Below are 16,746 nucleotides of genomic sequence, written 5' to 3'. Positions count from 1 at the left end.
TTCCACCTCTGCCACAAAACCAGCATTGGTCTTGTTTGACTTAGCCCTGTTGTTTTAAGGTTCTTAGCAGTTAGATTACCCCAAAAACTATGTTTTTGTCATAATAAATCATAATGTTGATTTTTGCCGTAGGTTGGAGACCCTCAGGAAGTCAACTCCATCGCAGACTTCTTCTGCAAGGACCGTCCCACTCCTCTGCTCATTGGGTCAGTCAAGAGTAACATGGGTCACTCCGAGCCGGCCTCTGGATTGTGCTCTCTGGCCAAGATAGTCATCGCTATGGAGGCCGGACAAATCCCACAGAACCTCCACTTCAAGAACCCTAACCCAGACATTCCCGCTCTGAACGACGGACGTCTACAGGTAAGCTTACTTTGTTGCAGAGAGATATAACTTTCTGGTTTTGCTTAGAATTTAGTATTGACAAATAAACAATCAAGAGTTTTTTTGTTCAGTATTCATTTAGTAAACTTGTCAGCTGATGTTTTTTGATTACTGTAATTAGAAAATGTTCACCTGAACTGTTTGAAAAGATTCCAGATATTGTCAAATACTATTGATAGGTAAATGTAAACAATAACTGTTATTTGCATATTGTTTAATCACAACAATGCTTGTAATATTGAGAGTTATGCTTGTAAAATTATTCTCATTTAACCTCATACATTGTGTTTGACAGGTTGTCAACAAGAACTGGCCCTGGAACGGAGGCTATGTTGCCGTCAACTCCTTTGGTTTCGGAGGTGCTAACGCTCACCTCCTTCTGCGCTCCAACCCCAAGCCCAAGGCTCCTGCCATCCAGGACAACATCCCCCGCGTCGTTGCTGTCAGTGGCCGAACCCAGGAGGCTGTCAACAACTGGCTTGACAAGGTAATACTCAGAATCATTTATCTCATTTAAGTACAGACAATAGAACATGAAATGGTGTCTGTGTTAGAGAAATCCCACAATTAAATCCATAAGAGCATTTAGTTTACTGATAATTTTAATTATTGAAACAAAAATATTTCAACCAATTTCCACAAAAAAACATGACTTAGCGGACTAAACGGTTTCAGTGACTCGAAAGTTTGACTCGAAAAAAGGTAGATTTGTGATCAATACATATAACCTACTTATGTAGGGTTAATTGACAACTGGTACCCACTGTGAGATAATCTTTAATAACTGTTTGTATTTAAATAAATTAACACAAATTATTTAAGTGGCCAAATTAGTATTATATTTTATTAATTATTTGCAGGATTAGGGTTTGGGGGCTTATGGAAAGGAAAGAGATGGGGTGTGGCCTCATAGCCTATAGTTTAGCTGGATTAAAGAATTCTTTACTTTTACTTCTAACTAAAGAAATCTTACCTACTTTCAAAAGTAGGCGTTAAAGAAAATTAAGGAAACTTTATGCATTTTGGAAGAGTTGGAAACAGTTGCAGACGTTTTGGTAGCTTCAAGAGATTATTGGAAAAAGAGAGAAAATTTTGGATAAATACTCCTTTAGATAGAGTTGTTTGAATGTCTTTAACTAGATTGAAGCACCAATCAGAAAACTGATCACAACCCATAGTTCTCTCATTGTCCACTTAAGTCCAGGAGGGATATGTTACTGACGATCTATTGTCAGGATGGCTCAAACAAATATAATGTGTGAATAAATTATGCCAGTTATTATCAGATGCATTACCAGCTGTTCGGATACTTCCCCCAAGATAATTCTATGTTGATGTTGACAGATTGAGAAGTCAAAGCGAGACGATGAGTTTGTAGCTCTGCTCCACAACATCCACAGCTCTAACATCCCGGGACATCTCTACAGAGGTTACACTCTCCTGGACGCCCCCACCCCTACCAGGGATGTTTTGGTAAGTGCTGCCAACCACATCAGGGAAAGTTTGATGAAACATCATCGCTGTCTGTGGTTACATTCATATTGTTAGGTGAATCCTGTATACAATTTAGCTCCAAGATGTGAAATTTGATTCAGTTAAATAAAGATTGATTGGGTTTTATCGATCTCCAACTTACAGAACATCCTACTTTTAACACCACACCAATAGTGGTTTAGTAATGTAAATAAAAGGTAATAAATAATTTTCCCACTTGAATTTATACACATCATGTTTTTAGTAGTTGCAATCACACCCCCAAGCATACCAAAAGTATTCCCTATCTAGATACCTATTTTAAGACTACAATCCTGAAAAAATTTAAAATTAGCATGATTCAGGTTTAATTTTCTTTAACTATATTTCTGAAACATATGACACATAATATTTTCAGTCATTCACCCACAAACTTTCTCTATTTAGGCCTACAATATTTTATTTTCAAACAATTTTACCTTTAGTTCCCACAACCAGTGGCGTAACAGCCGCCCCCGCAGACCCTGCGGTGCGGGGGGGCCCGCGAGGTTTAGGGGCCCGCGAGGTTAAGATACCCTTTTCTCATTAAACCGTCCGTAAAACCGATCCTTTGTTCACAAATGTTTTTCTCTCCTGACAAATTATAAATAAAAAAACGATGTGTTGGTAGATACTTTTATTTTGCCAAATCTACTAAAGTTTTATCTTTTAATTAACAATATTGTTAACGAAACGCCAACGCTCACTACGATCACCCGACGATGTGTATTGTCAGTGTAGTTGTGTAGCTTCATGCTAGCGCTAGGAGCTGTGTGCCGGGCCTGCCTGCCGGCCTGCCGCCGCGCCGTGGCGACACATACTCGGAGCCAGCCCCTCGGCCCTCCCCCCTCCCCCACTAACCGCTCACGTGTACTCAGCTGACCGTAGATCACCTGATTTTGGAGATCCATTCCATGCGGATTGCGAGTGACTCGTCAGTAGTGCATGTCGCGAGAGTTTCTCAATCAGGTGTCATGTCATTAAATTGGGCTAATTTAGTGAAGCACTAACATTTACAGTTGGGACCACGAAAGTTTGCAGTTGGCGGCAGCCAATCACAAGACTAGTGCGACGTTGCCATATCGCCCTTTGACGACACTAATTAAAATACTAAACAATATTTTTAAAACAGCTGGTATTATTCGATTTGGCAACACCGCACTGCCCTCATTGGCTCATTTGAAGTCAAATGGTAAATATGCTACTCCCTCAACTGCAAACTTTCGTGGTCCCGACTCAAATTATAGTTGGAAGCTTGGTTGAGTTTAGTAATGAATGTGAATGGTGGAGTAATGGAGTAGCCCATATATATTAATCACGGACATAACTCCCAAGTTTATTATCACTGTGACAGTGACAAAATATAAAATATGTTTCAAGGACGACTCTGGTCGTGTGGTTGAAGAATAGGTAAATACTTGATATTGCTAAAGACCATCCTCTGCCAGTCTGATCGTGTAGGCCGTATGCCTGCCGTCACCTACGTCATGTGATAGTTGTGGTGTGGTGATGGTTGTGGTATATAGTGCTGTGGTGGGGAATGGGAGGGGTAGTAGGGGGCCCACAGACATATTTGCGGGGGGGCCCGGGGAAATACTGTTACGCCACTGCCCACAACTAAAGTGTACTTTGTTGTTACAGCAAGTGTCAGCAGACAAGCGCCCAGTGTGCTTTGTGTTCTCTGGCATGGGTTCTCAGTGGGCGGGAATGGCCAAGGGTCTGATGAACATCAAGCCTTTCGCAGACGCCGTCGAGAAATGCGCTGAGGCCCTTCGCCCAGAGGGTGTTGACCTCAAGTCCATCCTTCTCAGTGAAGACCAGAAGACCTTTGACAACGTCCTGAACTCCTTCATCGCCATCGCTACTTCTCAGGTTAGTTTAACACAGTTCCTATACTTAATTCCATGTTCACTGTGCAGTACAGGTCCTATAGGTACTGGAAACAATGTGTATATTGTCATGCAAGTTTGGTCAACTGTCCTCGGGACCCTCGTAAAGCCGCTAAATCACATTTGACTTATTTCTTTGCATTTGTGCTTTTTTTTAAATTTTATTGTTATTTTGATTTATGTGGATTTTGGCACAGAAAACATACTACTATAACCCAGAATGCCAACCGCATGGTAAAAAGCATTAAGTGTTTTGAGAGAGCTTTGCCTGTCAATCGTAGGCAGCGCCACCAGCGTTGCTATGCTGAGTGCATGGCAACGCTGGTGGCGCTGCCTACGATTGACAGGCAAAGCTCTCTCAAAACACTAAATGCTTTTTACCATGCGGTTGGCATTCTGGGTTATAGTAATATGTTTTCTGTGATTTTGGCTTGAAAATGAGTGGTAAAAAGGGTACAAAAAAGGTAGACAAGACATATCCAGCTATATAAGTATCAACTTGAGGGAGAAAATAGAATTTTGACAGTAGCATATTTTGAGAGTTTGAGAGTCATTTAAGCATTTTTTTATTTGAATAAAAATTAGCTTCAGCTGATCCATATTCTCGTAGAACTGAGAACTGAATGTCTACCTCAGTATTCAAAAGTCAATACTTGCAAACACCCCATACATACCAATAATTTCATATGTCACTCCCCAGGTTGCCCTGACTGATGTCCTGACCTCCGTTGGTATTGTGCCTGACGTGATTGTTGGACACTCTGTAGGAGAGCTTGGCTGCGCTTACGCAGATGGAACTCTCACAGCTCAACAGACTGTCATGGCTGCGTACTCTCGTGGTCGTGCCATCCTCGACTCCAAACTACCTCCTGGATCTATGGCCGCTGTCGGTAAGTCTAGATTCTTCACCCTTGAATGTACAGTTAAAAGATTAAACTGTTGTATTAATGTTTGTAACTATATTTAGCATGGTTAATGATGTAGTTAATGGGCAGAAAAGTATCATTATGCAAAGTTGGTCAACAATACCACCTGCTAGTGCATTGGGTTCTTTGTCAATCTAAAGTTTTATTTACGTACGTATACACAAATCAAAATCTACAAAATTTACTTACTTTGTCTACTTTGCATTAGAAATTCTGTTTACGTTGTTATTTGGTGTATTGTTACCTCAGACCACTCACTAAAACTGAGCTAGCAAATACAAATTTTGCAAAGATCCCCCAAAAAGGTAAAAGTTTTTATTTGAGCATTTAGCCTACTCATGACAAAGGTTTTTTAGTGTATGAGTGTAATTTTAGTAGTGTTAATTTTAGTAGTGTGTGTAATTTTTTTATCTGTTTTTACCAAGAGGAAAAAATAAGGATTAAGGAAAAACCAATTTTTAAAATATCCCCCATCGATTACAAATTACAACCAGGAGATGTTTACAAAAGTCACATTTCCAACTAAAACAATAATAAAAGAATCCAATTAAAATGAAGTAGGACTTACCTTCTGACGACCCCTTGTAGAGGACAAAATATAATTGTGTTGTGTTGTGACCTTTTGTGAGCTATAAACTGCCTGGAACTCTTTTCTTCTGTAAGGTAGTTGCACATCCATTCCGTCTTCCTTAATGTATTTCCAGGAAAATTAGTGGAAAATTAGTAAAATTAGTCAACCTTATAAAAGGTTGACTCTTTCTATACAAAATGCACTCAAATAAAAATTAAAAGATCTATTGAACCAAGACTTTCCTCTTGTTCATGATGTAAAAACTTTCAACATCCAATGAAAGACTACTAAACTAAACTTGTTCGCAGGTTTGTCCTGGGAGGAGGTGAAGGCTCGTGCTCCCGCCGAGATCCAAGCCGCTTGCCACAACAGTGAGGACTCTGTAACCATCTCAGGTCCTCCCGACGCACTTAAGAAGTTTGTAGCTCAACTCCAGGCAGAGAACATCTTCGCCAAGGAGGTCGCCAGCTCCGGAGTGGCATTCCACTCCAAGTACATCCAAGAAGCTGCTCCCAAGCTGAGGTCTCGATTGGAGGCTGTAAGTAGTCTAAAGTAATTGGATTTAATTAAGAATATTTGATTTAGTATAACTATGACACCATAAGGAAGTATAGTTTAAAGAGTGGTGAATAAATGAGAAAGTATTTTTGTTCCTGGCTAAAATCAGACTATTTTCTAAAAATCCAAAGGATAAAGGACAACTGGGTCCAGTTTTAAGCCATAAAAACTATGCAGCAGATTATTGGAAACATAGTACAAAGGTGGATTTGTTTGAAGAGATCTTCACAACATTTAAAAGAATTGTTTTGCTTGAATGTGTTTCATTTCAATTTTATATTTAAGTTGGAATGGGTAATGATGAGTATTGGAAAATTGTAATTCCATAACCATCAGACCACAAATGCATAATCAAATTTATCATTATTTACACATTTTGTATTTCAGTAGTCATTGTAAAATCACCTGTTCTTGTTTAACAAAACTGCAAAAATAATCTTTCATCCAACACTATTTACTCTGATTGTTGTCAGATATATTAAACACTATAATATTCTGTTTAGAGATAGACTAAATTAAGAATTTCTTAACCCCAAGAAGAAACTGAGAAACATTACAAATTTACTCTGCTATCCCATAGTTACTTTTTGCTATTTATTGAGAGGTGTTTATGATGTTTCTCTCTTTGGCAGCTTATCCCGAGCCCCAAGCCACGCACACCCAGGTGGATCAGTTCCAGTATCCCCGAGGCATCCTGGGGAACACCCCTCGCCCAGCAGTCTTCTGCGGCCTACCACGTCAACAACCTGTTGTCTCCTGTGCTCTTCCACGAGGCCATCCAACATGTGCCTGAAAACGCCATCGTCATTGAGGTATTCTAGATTTCTGTGATTTTTGCTCAAGTTCTTTAACTTTAATCTCATTTATGGAAAGTATACAATAGTAAGATAACAACTGAAAATGGTCATGCTCAATCGAATTCATTAGCTGTACATATTCTTTATTAGCTTGGTATTTTGCTTGTAGAACATCTCTTCATATTTTTTTATTAAAAAACAGTTTTTGAAAATTTGAAATCCTTGGTTTTTGTTGTCAAATGAGTTTTCAGGTGGAAATTCGAAATTACCACCAGACGCTTTCCACGTACTTTAAAGAAGCATCCTCATTAGCTAAGCTAAAGAGCATGAATAAAAATGTGAAAAATAATACTGAAACAGTAAGATTTCTTTTTGTGACTTGTTCTAATTTACTTTGTTGGTAATGACATGTTAGAATAGATGTTCCAATAAATAAGTAGAGTAGCCAAAATAAAAGTAAATTTTGCCTAGACTACATACAGTAGACTCCCTCTTATCCAGACTCCCGGGACCGAGGCCAGACTGGATAACGGTTTTCCGGTTAAACCAACATCCCTGAAAACTCGTTAAAATGGACCGTTTCTCAAAAACTAACCCAAATATTTGACTTTATTAGGAGAGCATTATTTTTAGACATGTGGTCACTGGTCTCAAATCTTTCCCACCAGAACAGTCGTTTCAGTACCGCCCACTTCCTGCCGATCTAGTCCGGTTAAACCGATGTGCTGATAAAAATTGTCCGGTTAAAGAGATGGCATTCCGCCGAGCGTAGTTAAAAGGTGTCCGTATAAGAGATAGTTTACTGTACATTAATTGCAATTTTTCACAATCTTATAATATAAATACAAATGAAGAATTCACACCAGGCGCTTTACCTGCTCTATCTTTTATATCTGTTATACCGTTTATTGTATTGAACAACAAATTTGATAATGAGCCATTTGTGTTATTCGCTGCATTCGCATAAACATGTCAGGTATTTTAAGAGGTAATTTACTTAACGGACAAGAAGGTCCTGAGACTCAAAGCTTGTAATGCATTTTCTTAATCTCACAATGATGTGTAGGTTGCCCCTCACTGTCTGCTTCAAGCCATCCTGAAGCGCTCTCTCGGTCCCAACTGTACCAACATTGGACTGGTCAAGCGACTCAACACTGACAATCTTACCTTCATCCTCTCCAACCTTGGAAAGTAAGTGATAGTCCCAGCTGACCGAGAAGAATCACTTGCTGACAAGCCAACTTTTAGACAAAGAACTCCTATATTTAAATTAGTTTCGCACACATTTCTACTTACATGATAAATAAGGAAAATGAGTTCCAACATGACTGTAATGAGCCAAAAACTTAATATAGTGACTGTACTAATTCAATTGTACTAACTAAAAACTTTAGTACATGTGCGTTGAAAAATGTTGTCACGTTCATGTTTATAACATTTTTTGGAATATTCCTTGGAGTGAAGTTAAAACTGAGAGTTAAAACAAGGTTTTACACACTTTTGGCAGCTGTGGATGGAGTCACATAATTTTTTCCTCGTCAGATATCAATTAAAGCTGGCTTATAGGATTTCTAGAGTGATTACTTGACTGCTTCATTACATGTTTAAAGATAGACCGTGTTTCTAGGACCGTGCTCTGTGCATGCACCTAATAATTTTTATTTATTTTTTATTTATTTTTTTATCACAAAATCTTACAACATTTTATAAACAAACTTGCTGCAAAAGCCAGGTTTTAATTAATAATAAATTAACACATTCACTACCAGGTCTCACGATTCCCCTCATACAGAGGAGTGTGTCGGCTGGTAGGCAAGGTGTTAATCTGCAGTCTATCACATTAGAGCAATTAATTGTAATATACAGCTTCAATCCCAACACATACATTAAAGTTTTTACTGAATCTAATTTTTCCCAGGACTTTATCCCATCATACAATACATAATATACATACCACGTGTAAACATATTTTAGCAGTGCTCGATTTGTAAAAAATGAGGTTCCTGGCTATAACCTATTTTATGTGATTTGTACCTATTTAGTTTTTATGCCAACATTTTTATCTTTCTGAAAGAGAGGTACTGGAACTCTGTTCCGCTGCGTTCCTCCACAAATCAAGCACTGTATTTTAGGTATACTGAATATGGAAACTACTCCAGAAGCACTGAATATTATTTTCTTTCAGGGTGTACAACGCCGGAGCCCAGCCCAAGTTCCAGAACCTGTATCCTCCCGTATCCTTCCCCGTGTCTCGCAGCACTCCCATGTTGGCTTCCATGGTGGAGTGGGACCATTCCAACGAGTGGGAGGTGGCTGACTTCTCTGGAAAGGTGAGAAGTGGTATACATTACTTGTCTCAAAAGTTTGTTGATATTTTTTGCTGTCAAGTTAGTGAGAATTATTGACGTCTAGGACCTGGTTTTTGTGATTCTCTTGTATTAAGTATTCCCGCTTAATGTAATGTAATACTAAACAAACGTAGAAAAATAATAGTGGTTATGTTTTGAAATATTATCTGATACAAAATACATTTTTTACCATCTAGGTTAGCAAAGTAATCTAAACAACTGTTGTAAACTTCAGGGTACTCTAGCCTGTTAGATGGTTCTGTAATGATCTCCTTTTGTTTCCAGGGTGGTGGCCGATCTGGTGAGAGTGTGATTGAAATTGATCTAACTAAGGAAGCTGATGCCTTCTTAGCCGGCCACGCGATCGACGGAAGGGTTCTCTTCCCCGCTACTGGCTACCTGGTAAGGGTTTCAACCCTAATTAGGCTTAATTAACTTAATTAGTAAGTTTTAATCTGTGTTCAAAGTTAGGTTATGATCTATTTTCTGATTTTCATTAAATTAACATTCAGTCATGTATTGCAACTCTAAAAAATATCAACTTAAATATCCTGCCTTCTGTTGTTTTATTGAATGATCAGTAATTTAATTGAGTATTTTTATTATTTTTTTATTTTATTAGACCCTGGTGTGGAAGACCTTTGCCAAACTACAAGGCAAAGACTACGAAGACACGCCAGTTATCTTGGAAAATGTGCAATTCCACCGTGCCACTATCATGCCCAAGGAAGGTGGGTTTGTATTTCATTAGTTAAAAGTACAATGGCGTAGCATTATTGTGCGGTTAACATTTGATTGCTCTTTGTATTATCACATTTTTGCAACTTGTAATGCTACGGTGTAACATTTTTCTTTCATAGTAAATTAGTTTTTGTGAATCTATACATGAATCATTATTAAAAGCACTGTAAATGTAAATTATGTTTAAATGTTTTTAACATTTTAAAATAAACACTTCTTTAACAGTAATTATTATCTACTGTTCAGGATCTGTCAAGTTCCTGATCAACATCTTTGATGGAACGGGAGACTTTGAACTTGTGGAAGGAGGAAGTGTTGCCGTATCAGGACGTGTCAGACTTCCGGAGGATGTAGAGAAGGAACAGCTGACTCTCCCCCCACCACCCAAACCTCAGGGAGACTTCCTGGACCTAGAAAGAGCCGACATCTACAAGGACCTGCGTCTGAGAGGTTACGACTACACCGGAGTTTTCCGCGGCGTCTCACAGGCTGATAACAAGGGTACGTTTAACAATTACTGGAGTTAAGGTTTTGATTTTAAGTTTTTTACTGTAGTTACGGTATTTAATTTAACCATCTATTAAAGTGTTACATCCTTATTTAGTTCCTATATTGTTTGTGTCCTATTGTATCACAAACAATTCAAACTATCCCTAAAACAATAAATCTCAAACAAAAATGTTATAACCCAGTTAATTTTAGTAAACTTTACTTAATTAATTAGGAGTAGAAGGATCAGTTAGGTCACTTGAGGATATAAGTAGGATCATAGTTTTAAATAATTATATCACAATTTTCTGTACTTTACTCCCAGATACATCACCAGAAGTTATCCATTGGGAACATCTAACTGAAAAACGATGTTAATTTGTGATAATTTTTTTAGGTGGTTCAGACAAAATATCGTTACAAAACAAAACATATAGGCCTAGGTATAGCCTAGTTGGAAATTTAACTGGAATTGCCGCTCCCTGAACTGAAATATCTTTTTTTTGTACATTTGTTGGGTAAAACTTAATTTTGTATATTATTTTTGTTAATAAACCAACAACGCCATTATAAAAAATTTGTTAAAAACTATTTACGCAGTATGTGTAAACACATTTCAAAACCAATATTAGCAATAATTACACAATGGAATGGCCTTATATTATGGTTATATTTATCTCCTTCCGTGTGTGAGCAGTCTTACCTTTCTTTTACTGTAGTTGGTTGCTGCGAACAAATAATATTGCCATTTAATTGATAAGCTTTTAACCAACCGACACTTTGCAGGTGTCACTGGTAAGCTGGACTGGATCGGTAACTGGATCTCATTCATCGACACCATGCTTCAGTTCTCCATCTTGGGTCTCAACACCCGAGAACTTTACTTGCCCACCCGTATGCAGCGTGTCTGCATTGACCCTCGCAAACAAAAGCAGATCGTGGAACAGCTTGGAGAGAGTAAGTCGACTTGTTTGACGTAAAATTAAGTTATTTGCACTGTGATTCTTTAAAATTATAAGGACTTATTAGATCCTCTATGTAATAGGTTAATTTTTCATTTTAAATACTAAAAGACATGCAGACACTTTATAGTAAGTGTTGGTAGTAAGTAAAAAAACCTTTGGATGTCTGTGAGTGAGATAATATATCTTTATACAAAATAAGAAACAATTTTCAGTTTGGTTGGTGAATTGAATCCTTAAATTAATGTTGTAAATGTTGGTTTATCAGCTCAACAAACATGATTGAGGTTTAAAGTCCAGCATGCAACATTTAAAAGCGCAGTAAGGATGCTTCTCTTATATCCATGGGTACCCAAAAGGGGGGGGGGGGGCATTGGAAGCTATGGACCCTAACAAAAAAATCTAAATCTGAAATTCTTTTTGCTCTTAACTTAACTTAAAGGTTTAAACAGATTTTAGTGAAAAAATAAATAGACTAAGTATGTTTTAATTTTAAACTAATATAATTTTGGATTTTAGACAGCAAACAATCATGTTTTAAAGCGTTTTACACTAACTTGTTTGTGGAGGAGGGCCTTTTCCTCCGATCCCTAGTGCAAGATACTGGTTGGATCCCCTGATCGAAACAACTTTGGGCGCCCATGTTTACTTGAAATAATTAATAAAGCAGTAGGTGTGAGGTAAACTTGTACTTTTCAACGTAATTTAGAGATTTTTTAGAGTGATACTAGCAATGAGTCTATTCACAGTCTATGTAGTATCAACAAAGACTAACGTCATATGTTTGTCCAGACAAGTCCCTGCCTGTCTACATGTACCGTGACATCGATATCATCAAGTCTGGTGGAGTAGAGTTGCGGGGAATGAAGGCCTCCCTCGCGCCCCGTCGTCAACAAACACAAGCCCCACCTAAACTGGAGCAGTATACATTCGTGCCTCTCACTGGTGACAAGGTAAAGAGAGGCGAGCAGGACGACCATTAGTTTCCCTTTACCACCATAGCTCATGTTATTTTGAACAGTCATCTCAAAAAACACTGTTAGATCTAATTTAATATTAGTATTCAGAGAAGGGGAAGAGTTGTAGGAAAGTTTTCTGTTTCAAGCACTACCCTTCCTACCATTGACACAATCTCGATTTCATACACTATTTAGTTTTTGATTTCTACTAAATATTTCACATTAGATATTTTTACATGTATGTTTAACAAAAATAATATTCCTGTCATATTCTTTGAATTCATTCTCTTTAAATATTTTTATTTGTGTTATGAGTACCGTGTAACATTTTGAACAGTGTCATTATATTTCTTAAATGTTAAAAATCTCAACTTGAATTACATTACAGGGTACTGGTACCTAAATCTAGTATTAAGTAAGTAAGTACTGAAGTAAGAATACCAAGAAAAATAGTAAAATGACTTACAAATATTTTACAGCCTCTCCCAACCCAGTACGCTCTGACTAGCCTGCTACAACTCGCTCTGGAGAACTCGGCTGGCGCTCTCAAGCTCAAGGTGGTTGAACTCGGAACTGACCGAGTTCCTGAGAACATCCTGGCTCCTCAGATCATTGACATTCTGGAAGCTGAACCTATGCTCAGTGTAAGTGTTGTTTGAGAATGTTAAGTATGGTTACTTAAGATTTAAAACAAATTACGATTTTATCCTTTCTGTCTTACCTCTGACTTGTTCTGTGTTTTGTCTTCCATCAAGCCATCATATCCGTCAGAGCCTTAATCCGAATGAAGTGCTTAAGAACCAGTTCTGATCCTAGTTGACATTTGTCATTGAGCTAATGATTGGTTATACTTCCTTACAAAAGAGTTATTTTATTGAATGAAACTGTATGAAATGTCTCTGGTGTAGGAATACTAAAAGATTAACATAAATATTTTTTGAGGAAACATATATTTATTTTTTTATTTAAAGAGGTGAAATACACAATTTATTCACTCATCCAATTTATTCCACAATTTATTACACTCTCTTCCTAATAATTCAAAATAAAGATTTTATTTACTTATCGCACCCTTTAATGGCAAATCATTCTCTATAACTACATTACAATTCATCCCCAGGTTGAGTACTCCGTAGTGTCTGGTGCTCCTGAGCTCTACAACCCCATCATTGAGCCCACTGGAGCAAAGTCCGTCAAGAAGGACATCTCTGCTGGACCTATTGAGTCCAATGTCCATCTGGCCGTTGGAGCAGACCTGTCCAGCAGCCCTAACCTAGCCAATTTGGCCGACAGTGTCAAGGCTGGTGGCTTCGTGCTGCTAGAGGAGAGCCCAGAAGTTGTCGAGCCTGCTGTGAAAGTCCCTGGCCTTGAGGTTGTGTCCAGAATCAAGGCTGAAAGAAGAGCTTACATCCTGCTTCGCAAGGTAAAAGCTTTAATTTGTCTATTGAATGTGTTAAAAAAATTACCCTTCAAAGTACCAATTAAAAAAATCGTGCATAGCAACTCATCAATAATTCAGTACAAACATTATAAAAACGTTAGATGCTCTTCAGTGTAACCTCTTCTCAAATTGAAAATGTTGTGAATTTTTTCAGTTGGTAGAACTGCCGACCCCGGTTGTGATCAACGTGACTGAGAAGAACTTCAGCTGGGTGGAGCCATTGAAGGAGGCACTGAAGGCATCAGAGGCTGAAGGCAAGCACATTCTGCTGGTTGGTCAGGGAGAAGAGACCCTGGGTCTGGTTGGCATGATGAACTGTATCAAACAAGAGCCAGGCGGCAACAATGCCAGGTAAGCTGGTAAACATTCACTAGAATGATGATAAAAATGTTAAAAATAACTAAAGATATACTAGAGTTTATAGAATCAAGTCCCAAATGAGCTCCAATCACTGAGCCAGTTCAAGTCTGAACCAGGGCCATATAAATTACTTCTAGCTGGTCCTAGCTCCTATGTTATTATTTTACCTGTCATAATAGCCATTCAACCCTCGTAGACTAAGAAAGATAAAATATTAGCATGTTTAGCCTCTGGATCACGTAATTTACTAATAAAAAGGTTAAATACCTGTAGTACTGTCAGTGATCCTGGAATTTAGGTCAGCAGGACCTAAATTTAAATCACTGACAGTACTACAGGTATTTAACCTTTTTATTAATAAAATATTAGTGGCTGTCACAATTTGTTACCCAACTCTGTGAGGGATTTTTACCCTTAACGATAAATTTAGATTTCTACTAATTTATCCAGATAGTTCAGGATATGGGTAACTAACTATCAAGGGGTCTAAAGTTAGTCTAAATCTTGATTTCCTTAATATCTTGAGGTTTAAGCTCAGTCTGCGGAAACAAAGTACGCCTACAATAGACTCATCATCGCCCACCTCGAGATATAGAATTTAAACTTTGACCCTATGGCCTTTACGATTTAATTTTCGCAGTAACTAATGTTTACCGTGACCCTACCAACAGATTTTTATGTTAAGGCTATCTGTTACCCTAACCTGTGTGTCGCGACTTATTCGGTTCACAACTCAAATTGAATCATAAGTTTTAAACTAATCTTAGACAAAGATAATTTGTTTACTCTTAAGTTTTGACAACTCAAATCTAGCTATGAATTGTAAGCTAATCTGAAATGCTGTTCAGGGCTGTCTTCATCCAAGACCCGAAGGCTGCGGCATTCGCACTGTCGTCGCCCCAGTACGCCGCGCAGCTGCGCAAAGGTCTGGTGCAGAATGTGTTGCGCGCCGGTGTGTGGGGCACTATGCGCCACCTCCAGCTGGACTCTGAAGACGCCACTCTGCAGGTGGAACACGCCTACATCAACGCCATCACTCGTGGAGACCTCTCCAGTCTCAAGTGGATTGAAGGACCTCTCACCTTCTACAAGTGAGTTAGGCGACTTTTGCCATATCACATGTTACATGTATTGGCCATTTGTTTTCATCACACAACAGAAATGCTGTAAATGATGTGTCTGATGTCATCATCAACACCACTGATGGCCTTGAATATCTATTGTACCCTCTCATCCTGACTTCAGAGTTTCTTAGAGTACCCCAATTCCTTAGCAAAATTGATTTGCTGTTGAGTTTCTATGTGGGTGGTATTCCTATTGCCTAGTTGGTATCTGCCAAAGCACTTTACTTGGTGATAGAATTTCACGTGGATGAAGATAACAAGGAAACTTTGAAAGCCTGTGGGGCAGAGTCTTCACTAAGTATCACAAACCATTTCTTAGTACCCACAATCTGTAAGGAAGCCGTGTTTCAAAGTTCATCAAGCTATACATTCTGTAATATCTGTGATATTGTGTTTAGGCTATACAATTACAGTATAACTTTTTAAGAAAGTATATTGATGGTGGAAAAAATCCTCTGAGTATGAACTTCTCAAAGAGCAATTTTCAATGTTTTAGGAAAGAAGACTTCCCCAATGCAGAGATGTGCACTGTCTACTACGCTCCTCTCAACTTCCGTGACATCATGTTGGCCACTGGTAAACTGCCACCCGACGCGCTTCCCGGTGATTTGGCTGGCCAGGTTAGACAATAGTTTGTGAAATCAAATAACACAATAGTTACTTATGTTGGTTCTAGCCCAATTTAAATTGTAATTAAACGCAAAGTGTTATTAATTAAACATTGACAATACCTGTTGAATAACTCTCTAAACTGAAGAAAAATTTAAGATCTGTAGGTAATGTAGAATAAATTACCTTGATTACAAACACTTGCATAAATATTACCACTAAATGTAACTTTTACTCTAAAGTAAGAAAAATTATAATTCAGAAACCATGTACCATATATTCTTCACCTTAATCCTGGATAGTTAATTACTTCCCTCTAGCTGATGAACCATTATTGACTATGATCAGCTGTTTAACTACCTATAAATTCCCAATACGAAAACATCTAGGTCCCCACAGTTCCTCTTTCTCCACCATTTATTTACAATCTCACAACTCTCTTTTCCACATCCCTTACTTCAAATATCCAACTTCTTCTAAGTCTCCCTCTCAGTCTCCTTTCCTCTATTGCTACAAACTCAATTTTTTTATGAATACTTTCTTCTCAAATGTCTACACACACTTACTTACCCTCCTCAAGCATGCAATTTCCCTCCAAAGCTGACTTCAACTACACCACCCCTCTTCTAATTCCTTCATTACCAACTCTAATCTCGATCCCATCTACAAAAATCCTCGTAGGCCTATGCAATATCTTGAGAAAATTATTCTGGATACATCTAGTGACAGTAACATGTATGTTGGCAGGACTGTATCCTGGGTCTGGAGTTCACGGGTAGAGACACCACCGGTCGCAGAGTGATGGGTATGGTGGCAGCTCGAGGTCTCGCCTCTACTGTCCTGGCTGATCCTGGCTTCTTGTGGGAGGTTCCTGAAAAATGGACTCTGGAACAGGCTTCTACCATCCCTGTGGTATACGCCACCGTAAGTGTTAAATAATCATTTTGTGTAGTTGGCTGTTGAGATTTCATTTTTAGATGTAAATAGCTATAACTCACTTTTCCCATTTTAGCCAACTCTGATTTCATGACAATGTGTAATATTTTACGTACAAATTGATTCAGATCCTAAGTTGA

At 38.2% G+C, this 16,746-nt stretch overlaps 1 protein-coding gene across 2 annotated transcripts in view; it reads left to right on the top strand.

Annotated features, from left to right (window-relative positions):
• Nucleotides 1-16,746, top strand: part of LOC129002846 (fatty acid synthase-like) — a 53,206-nt gene that overhangs the window by 16,644 nt on the left and 19,816 nt on the right. For both annotated transcript variants that reach the window (XM_054430939.1, XM_054430938.1), the window contains exons 7-26: nt 133-363; nt 680-871; nt 1,729-1,857; nt 3,538-3,768; nt 4,486-4,675; nt 5,591-5,820; nt 6,473-6,652; nt 7,704-7,828; nt 8,823-8,967; nt 9,271-9,387; nt 9,608-9,716; nt 9,973-10,227; nt 11,002-11,172; nt 11,970-12,130; nt 12,616-12,780; nt 13,257-13,559; nt 13,732-13,928; nt 14,786-15,028; nt 15,558-15,681; nt 16,418-16,594. In XM_054430939.1, the coding sequence (XP_054286914.1) occupies nt 133-363; nt 680-871; nt 1,729-1,857; nt 3,538-3,768; nt 4,486-4,675; nt 5,591-5,820; nt 6,473-6,652; nt 7,704-7,828; nt 8,823-8,967; nt 9,271-9,387; nt 9,608-9,716; nt 9,973-10,227; nt 11,002-11,172; nt 11,970-12,130; nt 12,616-12,780; nt 13,257-13,559; nt 13,732-13,928; nt 14,786-15,028; nt 15,558-15,681; nt 16,418-16,594 (3,675 nt within the window). The remainder of the gene's footprint in view (nt 1-132; nt 364-679; nt 872-1,728; nt 1,858-3,537; nt 3,769-4,485; nt 4,676-5,590; nt 5,821-6,472; nt 6,653-7,703; nt 7,829-8,822; nt 8,968-9,270; nt 9,388-9,607; nt 9,717-9,972; nt 10,228-11,001; nt 11,173-11,969; nt 12,131-12,615; nt 12,781-13,256; nt 13,560-13,731; nt 13,929-14,785; nt 15,029-15,557; nt 15,682-16,417; nt 16,595-16,746) is intronic.

Source organism: Macrosteles quadrilineatus, unplaced genomic scaffold (assembly GCF_028750875.1).
Source record: "Macrosteles quadrilineatus isolate MER2022 unplaced genomic scaffold, UCM_ALF_1.0 Scaffold_9__3_contigs__length_116548681, whole genome shotgun sequence".
NCBI classification, from domain to species: Eukaryota; Metazoa; Arthropoda; class Insecta; order Hemiptera; family Cicadellidae; genus Macrosteles; species Macrosteles quadrilineatus.
Note: the sequence above shows the minus strand (reverse complement) of the source record. Positions and strands in the feature narration are given on the sequence as shown.